We start from the raw sequence: 18775 nt of genomic DNA, 5'->3' as shown, positions 1-18775 counted from the left end.
GAAATCGATGAAAATCAAACTTTATAATGAGCATCCAAAAAATATCAACTTTTATTTTTTTATTACGTCATACTTGTATTCATAAATCACATTTGAATATTGAAAGGTATTTGATTAAAAAAGATAGCCCATGGATTTCCAATTGTGATAGCTCTTAAAATCGCTGGATGTGGCAATAAATATATATCTTTTAGTTTTTACTTCATGTCTTCATCGATCGATCATTAAAAATGAATTGACGCATGGAAAAAAAGATACAGCAATTAAAAGTAATTCCATTTTATTATATTCCACCTTATCTTCAATTAATTAATTTGCTAAATTTCCTATTTCAGTGAGCTCAGCTCACCGCAGACTGAGCCGTGAACTAAAAACCGCTCCGCCCTCTGGTGGCCATCGGTGGTAGTGTCACCCCAAGCTTAATTCGCAATACATTGAAGGGCTGGTCCGCTCAACACTTTGTGGTCCAGCGCGAGGTATTTTTTTTCCCTGGTACGGCTGGTTGATCAGTCAGCACGACCAGAAACGATGCAAAGCTATATAGTCAATATAAACAAAAATATCTGGACAATTACATCTTTGTACATATACATACATCTTCCAGGGGAGAAGGCTTTGCAAACCCGTACCGTGCGTCAATGTAGGCCAGCGGCCCCCACTGAGGAGGCTTCATGCCGTACACTCGATGCAGGCCCCACTAAGTAAAGTTGGACCAGTTTATTAAATCAAATCAACATTGATTATGGCTTCCCATTTGTAAGTAAAAGAGTCAGATAAAAATGCATAGAGAGAGCAAGATGAAGTCCAACGCGAGAGTAAGCTTATGGTTATGTGTAATCTAGTCCCTGTAGCTTGTTATCTCTAGAATGGGTTATGCAGAGCGCTCTGACAGTGAAGCGAGGGACTCCCCTCCTCCTTGGAACCCAAACAATAACCCATCAGCTACAAGGACCTTCTTGAGGTTAAAGATAGCTTCCAATCAGCCTTCTGTCTCCCACTGAGGAATACTGCTCGCATAATATCATCTAAAGCCTCTTTGTTCAGTTTGTATTGTTGTCGTTTTTCTAAACGTGCCAGATTCATTATTTCTGCTCTTAAAAAGCCTTCCCTTTTCACACGACAGTCTCTTTATTTTTTTTCATCTGATGATTGTAAGGGAACCTCAGCTGTCCCCCATCTGGGTCGTACCACAGTCACAGGGGGCGGGGGTTCAGGTGACTGTCAGAGCTCCTCTTCGTCCATCTGCTGAAACGCGTCCAAGTCCTCCTGCCAATCAGCCATTAACTCATCCACTGATTGGCTGCTGCTGCTGCCACTCGGGGCATCGTCGCCCTCCGGCGCCGCCCCCTCAGGCACCTCCCCCTCCGGCTCCGGCTCCTCCCCCTCATCACTCGGCTCAGTCCGACTGGACTCCTGAGGCTCTGAGGGGCCCGCCGTCTCCCCCGGGGAACCGGCGTCGTCCTCCCCGGCGCGACCCTCGTCCGCCGCCGCCGCCTCGGAGATGTCAAGCTCCACGGTGCTCGTCTGCACCTTGTCTCCGGGGCCCGCGAGCGAGGGCGTGGTCTTGTGCGTTACACAGTTGTTCACCTCCTCAGGCAGGGCCACACCTGAAAGGAAATTCCAAGCGGGTGAGAATTAGTGAGTCGGTCCCTCCCCCTCTCCCCCCCCCCCTCCTTCCTAGTCAGGAATAGACCGGTTTTCACCGGGGGTGCTGTCGGCTCAAACTGCGTGATGCTAGCGGTGACTCACGGAGCAGAAAGCTCCTCAAAGCACAAAGCTGCTCTACCGAAGCCGCCCGACACCCCAGCGTTGTCATGTGGAACATTCTGCGCTTTGGAGGAGAGAAATATCGTCTGCCATCACAGAGCGTCACATGGGGGAGCGGGTGAGTTCCAGTGACAGCCCTGAGAGATGTCCTGGGTCGTAGAGGAAACATTACACTCATATCGCTGCTGGAGGAACGATACAGAATTCACTGTTTCGACCTGCAAGCCGGGGAGCTGTAGTTCAACCAGACAGCATGCTGCTAGTTCACATTTAGCTCCCAATGGAAGCTTCATGTTAGAAAGAAGGAGAGTAGAAGATCCATCCTGCTGAAGCTGTAGATATCAAGGCTTAGGCCAGCATCGTCATTATACTGCCGTACAATTCCCCCTACTCTAGTGAAAAGACATTGTAGATCCAGGTGGTTCAACATGAAGTTTGGATAGTCTGGAACATGAGTGGGTTTTGATTATGGTCCGATGTCAAAATGGATTGAAAAACGCTATTTTTAGCACAGTGTGGGAAATGTGCGTGTCTAGCAATATTATTATTTCAGGTACACAGAACAACGTCCCTTGAGATCTTAGCAGATGGGGCAAAACCATTATTAGGTTCAGAGTGAGTTCATGCATTTCATTCGTTGAGTCATTGTTTGTTGAGAAAATAAAGCCTGTATATAAATCCTGAATCCTATAGATTAAATAAAAGCATCATTGTTTGTTTCCTTACTAGCCAGCCGTAGTTTTGACCCGACCAATCGCTTCCACCCACCTCTCTCACTCTCTGTGCATCTAACCAATTTCTACAGAAGAGGGTTAAGGGGTTGATCGGCAGAACTAGACACAGGTCATCAGGTTGCTTGTTGCACAAACAGATAAAACAGAGAGATGAGAGGAAAGTGGAATAGAGAGAGGTAGAGGAGTAGGAGAGGATGAAGACACCTACGGCAGCAGGGAGTAGGTATTACCTTTTTAGACGGACACTGACAAGGGGCAGAGTGGAGGATGGAATAATAATAATGGACTGAATTTATCTAGCGCTTTTCTAGACACTCAAAGATGCTTTTCAGCGAAGGGGGGGACCTCACTAACCACCATTTATTTATTTATTATTTTGTGCATTTAAAGAAGGTCAGAAAGACAGACTCAGGACAGGACAGGACAGACTCAGGACAGACACAGGACAGACACAGGACAGACACAGGACAGGCCTGTTACAGTCTTAACAGGACCGGGAGAGGGAGAGAAACAAAGTGCAGCAAGCAGGAGGGGGCGTGATGGGTCGGGCTGGAAGTTGTGCGAGCGTGCCAGATTGCTCACCTACGTTCTGGTACGTTCAAACATATCTGGGGAGCGAGCTGCGATCGGAGCCCACCGTCGTGAGTCACCGCACGTACACACGCGTCACGTAAACAAATATACACACACACACACACACACACGTATGCACAGACGCAAGCTCCCAGCAGTCGTCATCCGCAGAGGCTGAAGGTCTTTTTTTTCCTTTCTGAACATCAGATGTTTGATCATAATAACATCTGGGGGCGGCCGGCGGGACGGAGGCGAGCGGATCGGCAGACGGCGGAGGCTCACCTCGGTCCCGGGCCTTGTCGCTTAGCAACACCTCCACCTCGCGGTACTCCTTCAGCGCCCGCAGCAGGATGTTCCCCTCCTTGTGGAACAGGAAGAGGATGGGCACGTGGACGTCGTCCGTGCTGCGCCCGTCGCCCGCCATCTGGAAGAGCGGGGCGGTGTCGCTGCTGCTGCCCTCGTTGTCGTCTGGGGAGACGGGGACGGAGGAGGAGGAGGAGGGAGGAGGGAGGGATGGGGAGAGAGGAGGAGAGGAGGAGAGGACAGAGGAGGAGAGGAGGAGAATGGAGAGGAGGAGGAGGAGGAGGAGGAGGAGGAGGAGGAGGAGGAGGGAGGGATGGGGAGAGAGGAAGAGAGGAGGAGAGGACAGAGGAGGAGAGAGAGAGAGAGGAGGAAAGGAGGAGAATGGAGAGGAGGAGGAGGAGGAGGAGGAGGAGGAGGAGGAGGGAGGGATGGGGAGAGAGGAAGAGAGGAGGAGAGGACAGAGGAGGAGAGAGAGAGAGGGGAGGAAAGGAGGAGAATGGAGAGGAGGAGGAGGAAGAGGAGGAGGAGGAGGAGGAGGGATGGGGAGAGAGGAAGAGAGGAGGAGAGGACAGAGGAGGAGAGAGAGAGAGAGGAGGAAAGGAGGAGAATGGAGAGGAGGAGGAGGAGGAGGAGGAGGAGGAGGAGGAGGGATGGGGAGAGAGGGAGAGAGGAGGAGAGGACAGAGGAGGAGAGAGAGAGAGGGGAGGAAAGGAGGAGGAAAAAGAGAAGGAGGAGGAGGAGGGAGGGAGGGAGGGAGGGAGGAGAGGGGGAGGGAGAGGAGGGGGAGAGGAGGGAGGGATGTAGAGAGAGGAAGAGAGGAGGGGAGGAAAAAGAGGAGGAGGAGGAGGAGGAGGAGGAGGAGGAGAGGAGGGAGGACAGGAGGAGGGAGAGGAGGAGGGAAAGAGGAGGGAGAGGACAGAGAGGAGGAGGGGAGAGGAGGAGGTGTTAAGAAGGCCATTCGTAAATGTTAAATGGACCGCATTTAATAAGCCCATTTCTAGCCAGAGGCCACTCAAAGTGCTTTACAATTTGGCCTAACATTCACCCATTCACACCCCGTAGGCGGTGTCAACACCGCAAGGCGACAGCCGGCTCGTCGGGAGCAGTCAGGGTGAGGCGTCTCGCTCAGGGTCACCTCGACACTCCGCCAGGAGGAGCCGGGGATCGAACCAGCAACCTTCCGGTTACCAGCCGACCCGCTCTACCTCCTGAGCCAAATTCATCCCAAAGTCCCTCGCTAGTCGACGCAGACATCACGCAGTGAGGCCGCGTTGTGGGCACACCCCCCCCCTCGCGTCACCCGGTGACCCGCTGCCCTCACCGATGACGATGCCGCCGATGGCGCCGGCCCGCTGGATGTGGCGGGCCTTCTCGGCGAACATGCACTGGCCCCTCTGCAGCAGGGCGATGCGTCCCTGCACGAAGTCCCCGTTGGTCAGCTCGGAGCAGCCGCTGTAGGGCTCGGCCACCGTCACGAAGCCCCGGACCTGGAGGGGAGAGGGGGCGGGAGAGGGAGAGGGAGACAGAGTGGGGGAGAGGGAGAGGGGGGGAGAGAGAGTGGGGGAGAGGGAGAGGGCGAGAGATAGAGACAGAGTGGGTGAGAGACAGAGGGGAGAGAGGGAGAGAGAGACAGAGAGTGAGGGAGAGAGAGAGAGATAGAGACAGAGTGGGTGAGAGGGAGAGAGAGAGACAGAGAGTGAGGGAGAGGGAGAGATAGAGACAGAGTGCGTGAGAGGGAGAGAGAGACAGAGAGTGAGAGTGAGAGTGAGAGTGAGAGTGAGAGAGAGGGATTAAGAGTGGGTGAGAGGGAGAGACAGGGACAGAGAGTGGGTGAGAGGGAGACAGGGACAGAGGGTGGGTGAGAGGGAGACAGGGACAGAGGGTGGGTGAGAGGGAGAGACAGGGACAGAGGGGGGGTGAGTTAGAGAGACAGAAGGATAGACAGACAGACGTCAGGTTCCGTTCCTGGGAGGGAACAGGATACTCTGGGTGTGTACCCCCATTAAAAGGGTCTCGGCTGGAAGTCCAACACTTTGAGGTTGAAAAATATGTAGATGGGCTGAGAGCTCTCTCTCTCTCTGTGTGCGTGTGCGTGCGTGTGTCTTATCGCCATGGTTACGGCTCGTGCAGACTTTGAGATACTTTTTGGCAGCTAGCGTGCGTTGCGGAGTGTGAGCGATGTTGTGTACGAGACGCCGTCGGTGTGTGTCGGAGAAGCTCTCAGACGGCAGACGGCCGGCCAGACGGAGCTCCACACACTGCTCACTAACAAGGGCCCCAGAAGAGCACTCCCAGACAGCACGACGCTGACAAAATGGTGGACGGACAACTAGCAAGAACGTAGCATTTCACGGCACTTCCTTTTTCTTTTTATAAATGATGGTATTATTTTTGCAACAAAGTGGCATTGATCACTCAAGATCTTAACATATATACCGTCCCGTTCAAACGAAGAAGAACACGACTCTGGGTTCACTGGCCCTTTAAGTTATGTGTGTGCGCTGTAATCCATTACGTCCTGCGAGTCTATCCTGATATCCTGGCACCGCTACTCTCATCCATCTCTTAAAACGCGGCTGACGAATAATCAATGAGCTCCCGTGTTTGTCTGGGAGAAACGAAAACCACCAGATGGTTCACGGAATGAGGCACCCAGCAGCCCTAGCGCTACGGAGGTTTACTGATCAGCGCGGGCCGTCACGACTCGAGACGTGACTCACCCCCGTGGAGCTCTTGGACAGGTCCGTTCCGAACTGAGCGGGGCCAGCGGTCAATACCACTCTGCCAAAGTAGGGGTGTGAGACGATCTGGATGGCCCTCGGGGGAAGCTGCTCCTTTTGCTGCTGGCTGGAGAGCTCCATCATCTCCTGCATGAAGCGCATGCCGTCCTCCGCCGCCACTGCACTCACAGCCTGCAGGCGCGGAGCAGCCAGAGATGGAGAGAGAGGAAAGAGGAGAGAGGAGAGAGGAGAGAGGAGAGAGGAGAGAGAGGAGCACAGACATAGATAGGAGAGAGAGGAGAGAGGCAGAGAGAGGAGAGGAGAGGAGAGGAGAGGAGCACAGACAGAGAAGAGAGAGGAGAGGAGAGGAGAGGAGAGGAGAGGAGAGGAGAGGAGAGGAGCACAGACAGAGAAGAGAGAGGAGAGGAGAGGAGAGGAGAGGAGAGGAGAGGAGAGGAGAGGAGCACAGACATAGAGAAGAGAGAGAGAGAGAGGAGAGAGAGGAGAGAGGAGAGGAGCACAGACATAGAGAAGAGAGAGAGAGGAGAGAGGAGAGCGTAGGAGAGGAGAGGATAGGAGAGGAGAGAGAGGAGCACAGACATAGATAGCAGAGAGAGGAGAGAGGCAGATAGAGGAGAGAGAGGAGAGGAGAGGATTGGAGAGGAGAGGAGCACAGACATAGATAGGAGAGAGAGAGAGGAGAGAGAGGAGAGGAGAGGAGTGGAGAGGAGAGGAGAGAGAGGAGCACAGACATAGTGCGAGGAGAGAGAGAGGAGAGAGGAAGAGAGAGGAGAGGAGAGGAGAGAGGCAGAGAGAGGAGAGGAGAGGAGAGGAGAGGAGAGGAGAGGAGAGGAGAGGAGAGAGGCAGAGAGAGGAGAGAGGCGAGAGACAGACAGGAGCGCAGCACGGAGAGAGGAAGGCAGACCGACACAGAGACAGAGACAGACAGAGACACACAGAAGCAGAGAGAGGAGAACAGAGGCAGGGGCCCAGACAGAAAGAGTTAGATAGAGAGGGGGAAAGAAGCAAACACAGACAGGGAGAGAACAATTATTTGATCAGAGGTGGCATAAATGAATCTTTGAAGAACATTTGAAGGAAATTACTGGAGACTAACTGGACAGCAGTGTCTGAGCAAATTGTATTGCTTCCCCGTGCACTTCATTCATGTCCTCGTATTTATTTGGGTCCTCCTATGCAGGGGGCCCGCTGACGAGGTGAGTGAGTGAATTACGTGGCGGGAGTGAGTGGGTTACCCGGGAGGCCTGAGTGGGTTACCCGGGAGGCCTGAGTGGGTTACCCGGGAGGCCTGAGTGGGTTACCCGGGAGGCCTGAGTGGGTTTCCTGCGTGAGTGAGTGAGGGTTGACCTGGGTGAGTGAGTGAGTGAGTGAGTGAGTGAGTGAGTGAGTGAGTGAGTGAGTGAGTGAGTGAGTGAGTGAGTGGGTGAGTGAGTGGGTGAGGGTCTACCTGGGTGGGTGAGTGAGTGAGTGGGTGAGTGGGTGGGTGAGTGAGTGGGTGAGTGAGTGGGTGAGTGAGTGGGTGAGGGTCTCCCTGGGTGAGTGAGTGGGTGAGGGTCTCCCTGGGTGAGTGAGTGGGTGAGTGAGTGGGTGAGGGTCTCCCTGGGTGAGTGAGTGGGTGAGTGAGTGGGTGAGGGTCTACCTGGGTGAGTGAGTGGGTGAGTGAGTGGGTGAGGGTCTACCTGGGTGGGTGAGTGGGTGGGTGAGGGTCTACCTGGGTGAGTGAGTGGGTGAGTGAGTGGGTGAGTGAGTGGGTGGGTGAGTGTGTGAGGGTCTACCTGGGTGGCGTGCTGCACCAGCTGCACGCGGCCGTCCTTCAGGTGGATCAGGCTGACCCCCATCCGCCTCAGCAGCTCCAGGTGCTCCGGGTTGTTGGCCATGAAGTCCTGAGCCCGGAGGGGGGCGCGACCCATCCCCGGCTCCCTGGGGGGGGGGGCAAGCATGGAGGGGGGGGGGGAGAGAGAGAGAGAGAGAGGGGTCATTCAGGTGCATCCAAATAGTAAAGCAAATTGACATTTTGACGCGACTCACAACCACTCATTCACACATCCACACACCGACGGCGGAGTCGACCACGCAGGGCGACAGCCGGCTCGTCGGGAGCAGTGAGGGCGAGGCGCCTCGCTCGGGGACACCTCGACGCTCTGGAGGAGCCGGAGATCGAACTAGCAACCATCCGGTTACCCTACAACCCGAGCTACTCGGCGTCCCGTGTGGAGGCGATAACGCCTCACAGTCCCACAGTCTCTTCTTCTTCGCGCCGATGGTTTAGTTTTTTTGATTGCTGCACGTTTTGTGCTTTACAAAAAAGTACACTCTGTCCCCCGAGTACATAAAATGGGTACTGCGCTCCAATTTCACAATATTGGAGAGCTGTCTCAGCGCGCCCCCTCCTCTTCCTTTAACAGTTGGGTATGAGTATTACCACACATTCATAAAAAGGGGAAGAAAGAGGGGGGGGGGGGGGGGGGGGGGGGGGGTTACCGGTAAGGAAGGGGGCGGGGACAGCTCTTGTCCACGGCACTGCGGATTGGGTCCCTGAGGTTCCGAGGGTAGGCGGGGTCGGGGAAGAGGAGGCGAGTGTTAGGGCAGGTCCAATCGAAGTTGGTGTCGTCCACCTCGCCCTCGGACTGAAGTGGGAGAGCCAGAGTCAGAGACGACCAGCAGAGCGTGCCCGCTTACACATTGATGTGGATTATAATGACATGAGGAAAACTTTAAATATTTAGTACACTGATTAATGAAATAGCGGTAGACGACGATAAGCACTGGGGCAGGAAGTTAAACTAATCTAAAACATTAGTCTATTGAAGAGTCTCCCGAAGGGGAGGATTAGACGTTCATGAGTTACCTTTTGGTATGCAGTCGAATTATAAACCTTCCTTTTTTTCCAGCTACTTTAAAGGGATCTACCAAGGGAGAGCGTAAGGCGCTTAAGAAGAACATGCACCGGTTTGGTAACCGGGGGTTACCGTGGCGTTCCCCAGCGTGGCGGCCGAGCTGGGGGCCACGGAGAGGGAAAGGGGCAGCAGGTGGGCCTCCGTGGTGAAGATGTAGTCCTCCACGTCGAAGGGAAGATCCTCCGTGTCGGCGAACAGCAGGAACAGGTACTTGAACATCTCGGCCAGGAAGAACGAGTCCATCCTGAAAGGGGGAGAGGTAGGAGAGAGTGAGAGGGGGAAAGGGGGAGAGGGGGAGAAGACTGGCCCTAGGGCCAAGGGGTGGTGCGCTTAAATGGACACCAGGAGTGTGTACAATTTCACAACATCTTCATCGGGATTTGACATTGACGTCTACGGTGACAGGGGGGGGGTTACTGCATCAAAATAGTGCAGCCCTGCTGGATGCGACACGTATTGCATGCCTGATATTCTCAACAGCAAGATCAATGCTGTATGCTCCCCTTGAGACGCCACTTCAAAGCCGTTGATTTATTAAACAGCCCCGCACGAAGGGCACCGAACAGCCAATAATAAAACCACACAATGTTTATTAATCAATAAGTCCCCAGCCTCACTGAACCCCATTTCGACTATATATATATATATATATATATATATATATATATATATATATATATATATATTAGAGCTGTCAGTTAAACGCGTTATTAACGGCGTTAACGCAAACCAAATTTAACGGCGTTAAATTTTTTATCGCGCGATTAACGCAATTATTTTATAAAAAAAAAAAAATAATAATCTTTTTTTTTTTTTCTTTGGCTCAAAACAAAGAAGCAGTAGCCTGACTGCTATGTTCAAATGAGATTTGTTCAAAGCAGTTGTTTAATTGCACTATAGGCTCTTTTTTTGTATCGTCCTGTTTTGATCAGTGTATATGCCAATGTTTTTATCAATAGAAAATGATTTGCACAAGGCAAGCCGATGCACTTCACCATGTTGATAAGAGAATTAAAATGAGAAGAATTATGGGACAAAAAAATCAAAGGATATTTAGCCTAGAAAAAGAATTTGTGATTAATCGCGATTAATTAGAGTTAACTATGACATTAATGCGATTAATCACGATTAAATATTTTAATCGCTTGACAGCTCTAATATATATATATATATATATATATATATAGACATACACGCACGTATATATATCCTTTCCCCTTTTATCTCCCTCCCCCTCCTACTTGATCTTTCTGTAGCATCATACCTTCCATGTTCTTTCAAATGTAACTTTAGCGATGTAGGAATGGATTCATCTGACCAGTTAGTCAATTGCCACAATTAGATCATTGCGTGGGCAAGCCACCAGGAACCCAACCGTTACAGACCCGCCAAACCCACCCTTTGACTTCCGTTCCATAACCTCAGTCTCATCAGCAGTTTTACTTCGCCTCTGACACACTGTTCCTCGTTCCCCCTAGCCCCTCCTCTCTCTCTCCTCCTCTCTCCCCCCCTCCTCCTCCTCCTCTCTCCCCCCTAGCTCACCGGTCCTCGTGGCTGCCAGTGCGCACGTCCTTCATGGCCGCGAAGCCACAGGGCACCCGGGCGTAGCGGTTGAGGTTGTCCAGCACGGTGCGCCCCACCTCCAGGTAGTAGGGGTCTCCGGTGGCCTGGAGGCAGCAGGGGGGGGGAAGGTGGGGGAGGACGAGGAAGTTAGAGACATGACGAAACACACAGGAGATGCTTCTCCTTTTTGCGATATAGATCATCAGAAGGCGTCTTGCGACACGTTCTCGTTTTTGACTGGATATCGATTCGGGTTATAATTTGCCATCTCGCCAAAATGAGTATATATAGTATACATAGTATCTAGAACGGCAGCCTCTGAACGGGAGACAGTGAACACGGAGCATAACATTAGCGTGGCTCAACATTTTACCGTGACATTGAACAGAATGCAACCCTCTGCGTGATCCATTACCTTGTAGAGGAAATAGGTGCTCTCAGCAAACTCAGGTCTCAGGGGGTGCTGAGCCCAGTGGACCCGGAAATCTGTTGTGAAGGCCTGGAGGGGGGGGGGGGGGGGGGGGGGGGGGGGGGGGCGTTTGGGGCGGTCAGTACAGACTACACGTTAACACCGCCGTAGGAGAAGAGAAGAGTCACACAGTGAACACAGCCAACCCCTGCCTGCCATATGGCACTGTGCAGCGGTTCCAGAGAGGGAGTGAGACACACTTACCTCGGGGAGAAAGTTGTGTTTCTTGGTCACCTGATACAACATCTCGTGTGTCTCGATGGCGGGACGGATGTCGCCCTTCAGCACCTGGCGGGAGCACAAAACAACGCGGGTTGGAAAGACAATCTCACACCGACCGAGACCACATAGTTCCTGTTACGGAAACCTGTTTGCAGGCGGGCAACATGGGCAACGTGTTGTCTGCATCGGTCAGACATAAAGTGCATCTCTTGTGCGGGCATCCGTTGCTTGGTTAGGGCGCTGTTCAGTGCAGTACAACCCCTCACACACTCATCGATATCATTGAAAAAAGAATGACAGATGAAATCCTTCTCGCTACGGGTCATCGATCCGCATTAACAGCTTTCCGTGGGAGGGCTGTTGCACAACAAAGCTAAAGCATAGGTCGCGGGCCGGGCTTTATGCCCCCATGCCTTCAGACCGGAGGAGGGTTCAATCAAACCCTCGTTGTGTGGAGGTGCTCTGTGAACATGAGACTGGAAGGGCCGCGGATGCGCTCAAGGCTTGAGCTTTGGGGTGCAACCAAACGGTCCATTTGGCTTCTTTTTTTTTTTTAACAGTAAACCGGATTTTCCAGACGCTTTTATCCCAAGCAACTTACAACCATTCAATCACACAGTCACACCGACGACGGAGTCAACCACTCGTCGGCAGCAGTCTGGGAGAGGCGTCTCGCTCGGGGTCACCTCGGCAGCTCAGCTAGGCGGAGCTAGGGATCGAACTAGCGACCTTCGAACCCGCTCTACCACCTGAGCTACTGCCGTTCCAGTCGGGTCCACTGATCGACCTGTGTGTTAGGCAGCTCCCAACGGGCTGGCCCGGTCGTCGTGTTACACAGTGGCTGACCTGGAGTCCGGGGAAGAAGGCCAGCAGGGAGTCCATCCAGGTGCGTGCGGGGAGGAGGGGCTTGTGGATGTGGACGTCCAGCAGCAGGGGCGGCTGGCTGATGTACTTCATGATGGATGCATAGTGCTAGGATCCACACACACACACACACACACACACACACACACACACACACACACACACACACACACACACACACACACACACACACACACACACACACACACACACACACACACACACACACGACCCGGGCAGAGCAGGCCTCGGTGAACTCAACAGATATCTGGCACTATGTAGTCTTGCATTTGGACTGTAGCCTAGAGTCCGCTACAAAGGTACGCATTTCAACATACTACTACTATGGGTCAACACCATCGACAAGTGAGATGACATTATATTGAGTCAATTAATGCATCTGTGCACTTGTACTATGCATGTATATAAATAAATATATATAGTACCATGATAGATTTTATCTCAGTCAAGCCATGCAAACTCCTGTTTTTGCTTTTTCTTCTGGTTTAAAAATGTATTTAAAAGTATTAAAAAAATATTTCCTGGTAAAAAAGGCATTCAACTGATAACAGGAAACATCCTGAACTACCAAAGGATTAGAAAGTAAACACAGAACTAGTGCAAGAACTGAAGGAAACTTTTGCCCTTACTAAAAAGGACTAAACCACGCAAATGCCAGCTACTAAGATCCCACTGTGCAGTATAAAAAGGTAACTGTGTATGAGAGGTGTGTGAGTGTTTAATTGTCCTCTCACAATGTTGAAGCGCTGCAGAAAGAGGTCATCTCCCAGGAGGACGTACGCCTTCAGCAAATACTCGTAGTACGAGTCGATACCTGCTCCGACGCCACTGTCTTCACCAGACACACACACACAACACAACGGAAGAGGTTAATGGGGCTTCAAAACACACCCTACTTTCATGAAACAGCAATTGTCCATTTGGTAAGATAACCCACATGTTCTGTTTAAGACGATCTACTATTGACTAACTGCTTCCATGTCTCTACCTGCCTCCATTCCCTTCCTCACTCCTCCCTCTCTTCCCCCCTCAACCCTCAACCAAGCCACATATTGTTGACTGGTGCCGCTCAAGTCCCTCTCCCCTTCTCACTCATCCTTCCTCTCCAAAGCCTCATTGCATTATACCTTCCAGTAGGGCTGGGCGATTAATCGAATTTCACTCTCGATTTCGAACGAAATGATCACAAAACTAATATGACCAAGCTTTTGATTATCTTTTTATGATAATTTTTTTTAATTTTTTATTAAATGCTTTATAGAAAGAACAGCATAAGAACAGCTGAATACATATCTGTACATTATTTTAGATTTGAAATTTTTATTTTTGACCATTTGGTGTATTTTTTTAAGGCAACATTTCAGTTACAAAGTGTTTCTGTTCTCAGTTACCAAGTTTTTTTTAGACATGCTGAATAAATACCACACGTTTTCAAATTCAAAAATAATCATTCGAATAATCGTGGTTTCAATATTGACCTAAATAATCATGATTATGATTTTTTTTCCATAATCGAGCAGCCCTACCTTCCAGCATTTAGCTCTGACACCTGCTTCACACATTTCACCTCCCGTCCCCATTTCAGCCAGTCTCCCCTCTTGGTCTCACTCTTACTTCTCAGTTTGACCAGCCTCTCTTCGCCTCACTCTAACCTCTCCCTCTCTCCTACATGTCTCACTCTTACTTCTCAGTTTGACCAGCCTCTCTTCGCCTCACTCTAACCTCTCCCTCTCTCCTACATGTGTCACTCTGTCCTCTCAGTTTCACCATCACCCTCCCGTCACTCCTTCTCCCCGCCTCACCTCTGCGGACCCACTCTCCAGAGTGGATGTTGATGGTGGTGCCCACGAGATTGCTGTTCCTCTGCCTCTTCTCCCACAGGAAGTCCAGGGCTCTGCGGGCATGCACCTGTGGACAGGAGGGCGTTTGCTAAGTACACTGAACCATCGATAAACAAATCTATACTCCACAGTCAGACACTGTATTTCCTCCCAAAGGAAATGGGAGGAAACGTGTAGAACCCACAGCTGCACTCGCACACATCCTCTGACTCAAAGGGAAACAACCTCCACCACCTTATTAACTTGTATGTTACCACACAAAACAGCCAACTGCTGAGGACCAAATGTACGGCAGGGGTGTACCACCTCAAGGAACTTAGAGCTTTTCTTTCAAAATAAGGTGAAAACTAATTTTTGATGCCCGAAGAATTCAGGATCAATCTGACATTGAGATGTTGGTACCTAATAACCTGGTCATTCTTAGTTACGCTGGCTAAACTAGAATCGATTGCCACTTGATCCGTCGACTGATTTAGTGATGCGTCTACCATCTAAATGATGTGGATAAAACTATAAGAAATGTGATGATTTGATTATCACTGCATGGCCACCTGGTTTTGTAGTCAAGTCAACCCCTCCTAGCCAAGTCAACCCCTCCTAGTCAAGTCATCTCCTCAGTGTCTAGTTAACTCCTAACATCTTACCTCAAACACGGGGTCCCCGGTGAAGCGGCTTAGAGCAGCGAACTCCAGGATGATCGTCCCTGCACAGGCCGTGCAGGTGTCCGTTTCTGTGCCTGTCCGGCTCTCAGGACCCCCGACCCCATGTTTCAGATTGACCTGACGTCAAAGAAACGACAGCGTTTGATCATCGTCACGGTTCAGAAGAAATGATCGGGGAGCAGCAATGGATCCTGCGTCCAAGGTGTGTGAAACACTGAATGATTCCACAAGCATGTCATCGTGTTTGCCACATTGCCACCCCTCTCTTACGTTATTATCCGATAAAAAGGAAACCCTGAACTTGTACCAGAGTTACCAAAAATCCTATTAGGAACTTTCATCTGTATTGTTAGATATTTTTACTGACTGGAATTTAAAAAATCTTCTGCGGTGCCTTGACACAATTCTTTTGGCATTGACCACGAACAATCTGGTCGATAGTTGGTTCAAGGATTCAACAATGCTGCGTAATAGCTGGCTGTGTCTGCAACTACAAAATGATATCAAAACCACTCTCAGCCGTCGGAAGGAGAAAGGAGACGAAACGACCCAGCATGTTGGCTACTCTCCCACGGCCAGTTGGCTCGTCCCCAGCCAGCCCGGGTCTGGCTCTTAAAAGATGTCTCACCCTGGGATAAGGGAGGCCGCTGCTGGTGTTGAAGGCGGGCAGCAGACGATGTCCCAGCTCTTTGGCCATGTGCAGGAGCTCGTCTTGGTACCACAGCATGCGCTCTCCGCGTTTCTTCAGCATGATGGCCATGGAGTGGCCTCCCAGCAGCCCTCTGAACACACACAACGCACAGCACACCACGGCACCAGCAAGTCAGACATCACAGGCGGAAGATGGATTCCCTCCCCAGACCTCAGAGTAGAACGAGTCGTTTCCTCACCCCAGGACGCGGATGTTGGTCTCGAACACGGACACCACGATGTCGTTGTCAAGCTTCACGTCTTTCAAGACCCGCCGCACGGCCGCTTCGAACTCTACCGTCTTGTTCAGCACCTGGGGACGGAGATGAGGGGAAGATGCTGACAATGTATAGACCCATGGGAGAACAACGCTCACAGATAAACCCCTTTCAATAAATAGGTATATTTTGTGCCTTCTATGGAGTCGAGTTAATGCGTTTGCATTTAAATGGGGGCAGTGTTTTCTTAAGATCATGGGCTGTTCCTTACATTTGGTCACAGTCTTTGCACTCTGTTTGGTAATATGCATAATAAAATGGAAGCACTTACCACTAGGGTGTCCAGAGTATCGATCAAGGTGAGGGAGAACCTAAAAAAGAAATAGAGAACTTAGACTCTGTGGCGGGATAGTTTAGCGTCGCGTTGAGGGTGATACACTGCCTAAAGATTGCCTAAAGATACTGGGTTCTATCCCCAAAGTCTACATCTCTACCTGTGGGCATCCTTGAGCAAGAAGCCAAACCTTTACCTGCGCCTGAGTGACATGAATCGGTATTGATATCAAGTTGCTTTGCAAAGAAGTGACTTAAAGTAAATAGTCCCTGTTGGTTGTAATCGACGCCTTGAGACAATATAATTAACTTCCTTAACTTATCTTCTGCAGAAGAGAAGTGCTGTCTTAGAGCCTGGCAATAGTGTGTGTACTGCACCTCCTTTGAGCTCAACGGCTTTATTCATTACAACCCGCAGTTAGGTACACTATAACATATTTGGAGTTGAGAGGTACAGAAGGTGCTCAACCATGAACCAACCTCCAGTGTGTTGCTTCGTGGCAAAACAGTTCACGCCTATTTGATTATTACAGTGTTTACATTTCTTACGACCATTAGCTAGTCCGCACACAGCGAATCATACACGCCTCAATGCATCTTTTAAAGCCGACAGTCAAGCCCCTACCAGGCTCAACCATTGTCATTTAGTGTTGACCACAAACCGGCTGGTCCATGTCTTCTGTCTCGGACCCGATAACCTCCGGAGAAGCTCAGCTCGGAAATGTGAAGCTTGACCGACAGTAGTCACGACGAGTCTTTGAGGACATACAAAGAGAGCCGGCTACTCACTTGCCCAGAGCATCGTCCACATCGCCCCTGCTAGGCTCAAGGCCCCGGACGCGACCTCTGCACGTGAGAGGCATGAGCTCATCCGCTGGGTAAGCATGGTCCTGTGCCGTGTGCGCGCGCACACACACACACACACACACACACACACACACACACACACACACACACACACACACACACACACACACACACACACACACACACACACACACACACACACAAAGCAGAAAGAACCAACAGTAAAACATTTGGTGGGGCCGTCTTTCTAAGCCCACAGATACCCACCATTGAAATGTCATAAGCCCGTTCTGTCTTGATGATGGAGTTACTTTAAACTTGTTAATCAATCAACTTGACCGTGAATGGGGAACCTGGTTCAGGGTTGCAGACCAAAACAAGATCCATAAATAAGAACATGGGTTGTCTTCATTGCTGTTAAAAGGTCATTTAGAGAGATGCTTTTAACAAAAGCGACTTAAGTTGTTGTGAATGAAGGGACAGTCAAATGAGAAGAAGAGGGATAGGGGATAGGCATCTCGTGCGAGGGTGTGGACATTCGGGTTCGAAATCAGTACCTTTAGCTAGGGGGTAAAAACCCCATAGCCACTAAACACATTTGTTTAAGCATAAAACCAAATACCCACAACGTCTATACACACACTAGGTCCAGCACAGAGAGACCAGTTCATTTATTCCCCTCCCCTTAGAATTGTCACCCTTCTTGCAATGTCAGAGGCGACAAGGTTAGTGTTCTTTACTCACCATGTAATTCTGATAAGCATGGTCAAACATCTCCACCACTTGGTCCCTTTGGATGAATAGAAAACAACAAGTCAGGAAGGAAGACAGAGATATCCTCTAAAAGTTAAAAGCCTGTCTGTCTCACGTTAAGCTCTTATGACCCCCCCTACTCACCTTAGTTTGTGTCTCTCCTCTCTGGACATCGCTAGTCCTTGGCCGAATAGGAAGGCAAGGAGCAGCATGTGTAACCGTATGGGGAACATTTTTGAGGGTATCCAACTGCCCAGTGATATGCACATTATTGTGGTATGGGCTGGCAGAAAGTTAATCAATACGCCAGCGGCTGTGCTTTTCTAGCAGATGTCAGGAGATCCATCCGAGTGTGTTGCCATGCGGACCTTCTTTATTCCAGTGCAAGGGATCACGTCTCTAATAGTCGTTGTTCACGAACAAGCAGATGCGATACTTTAGTTTCCAGAAGCCTCATTATGAATAATCCCCTTCATCATAACGTCGGTGTCTCAAGACGCGGTCAGAGCTGCTCGCTCTGAATCTTGAAACTGGAACCTGAAACTGGAATTAAGGCATTCGCAGATATTACAGTAATCCCACTATTCTGGTCCATCAGGTGTCGAGCTGTAAATCCATCAGGTATCGAGGTTTAGTGTCTAGTAGTTCTGCTGTTCACCAGGAACTCGGTGTGTATTCACGGGTCACACCTGTTTACTTCCCCAGCTCACCTGTAATCTAATGATAGAACACGACACGTCGGCATGTCACAGACCACGGGTTTACAAACTCCTACCTCTGTGACGATCACAAACTAGACCGTCACCGTTTAATTGGCATACACCTCCGCCGACAGACGCCTTGTTGACAGTGTTCCCATCTCCCCTGTTACACCTCCTGAAATACCTTATCTTCACCCGACTGCCTTCCGCGATGAAACCATGTTTAAGAGGTCCAGAAAAGTTGTGTCGTTCATCACCACCCCAGACCGTCCTGTCACCGATATAATGACATGTTGAAAGCGCGTTTCTTCCCTTTTACTGAGATGTTATTCAGCCTGTTATTAGCTTTAGATAGGTAGCCCCGGCAGCTATCCACTGGACCCGCTGTGTCCTAAATGATGTGAACGCACTTCACATCGTCCATGTGGAACACCAGGGGTTATTAAGAGGTTGTTTTCCTTAAAAAAATATCTCCAGTGGATAACTTTAACAACGCTTGGCGACTTGAACTGACATCCCAGATATGCTATTAGCCTAATGTAGCATACAGATAGTCGTGCGAAACGTCACCAGCGACTTCCGCATCCGGGGCGATAGTCCCGCCCACCGCCGGGTT

At 50.5% G+C, this 18775-nt stretch overlaps 1 protein-coding gene across 1 annotated transcript; it reads right to left on the bottom strand.

The window, feature by feature from the left end:
* Positions 1–255: 255 nt before the first annotated feature.
* On the bottom strand, positions 256–18724 carry edem3 (ER degradation enhancer, mannosidase alpha-like 3). The gene is made up of 20 exons (XM_030373336.1): positions 17603–18724; positions 17450–17495; positions 16688–16788; positions 15897–15936; positions 15548–15660; positions 15286–15439; positions 14640–14774; positions 13957–14062; positions 12889–12986; positions 12116–12241; positions 11252–11335; positions 10994–11077; positions 10558–10682; positions 9088–9259; positions 8600–8745; positions 7894–8038; positions 6098–6289; positions 4699–4864; positions 3357–3542; positions 256–1607 (listed from the first exon to the last, which is right to left on the bottom strand). Exons 1-20 carry the CDS (start codon positions 17725–17727, stop codon positions 1222–1224), a joined length of 2730 nt encoding a protein of 909 aa, XP_030229196.1. The 5' UTR covers positions 17728–18724; the 3' UTR covers positions 256–1221.
* Between the last annotated feature and the right edge of the window lie 51 nt (positions 18725–18775).

The sequence above is a fragment of the Gadus morhua genome, chromosome 12 (assembly GCF_902167405.1).
Source record: "Gadus morhua chromosome 12, gadMor3.0, whole genome shotgun sequence".
In the NCBI taxonomy this organism is placed as follows: Eukaryota; Metazoa; Chordata; class Actinopteri; order Gadiformes; family Gadidae; genus Gadus; species Gadus morhua.
Note: the sequence above shows the minus strand (reverse complement) of the source record. Positions and strands in the feature narration are given on the sequence as shown.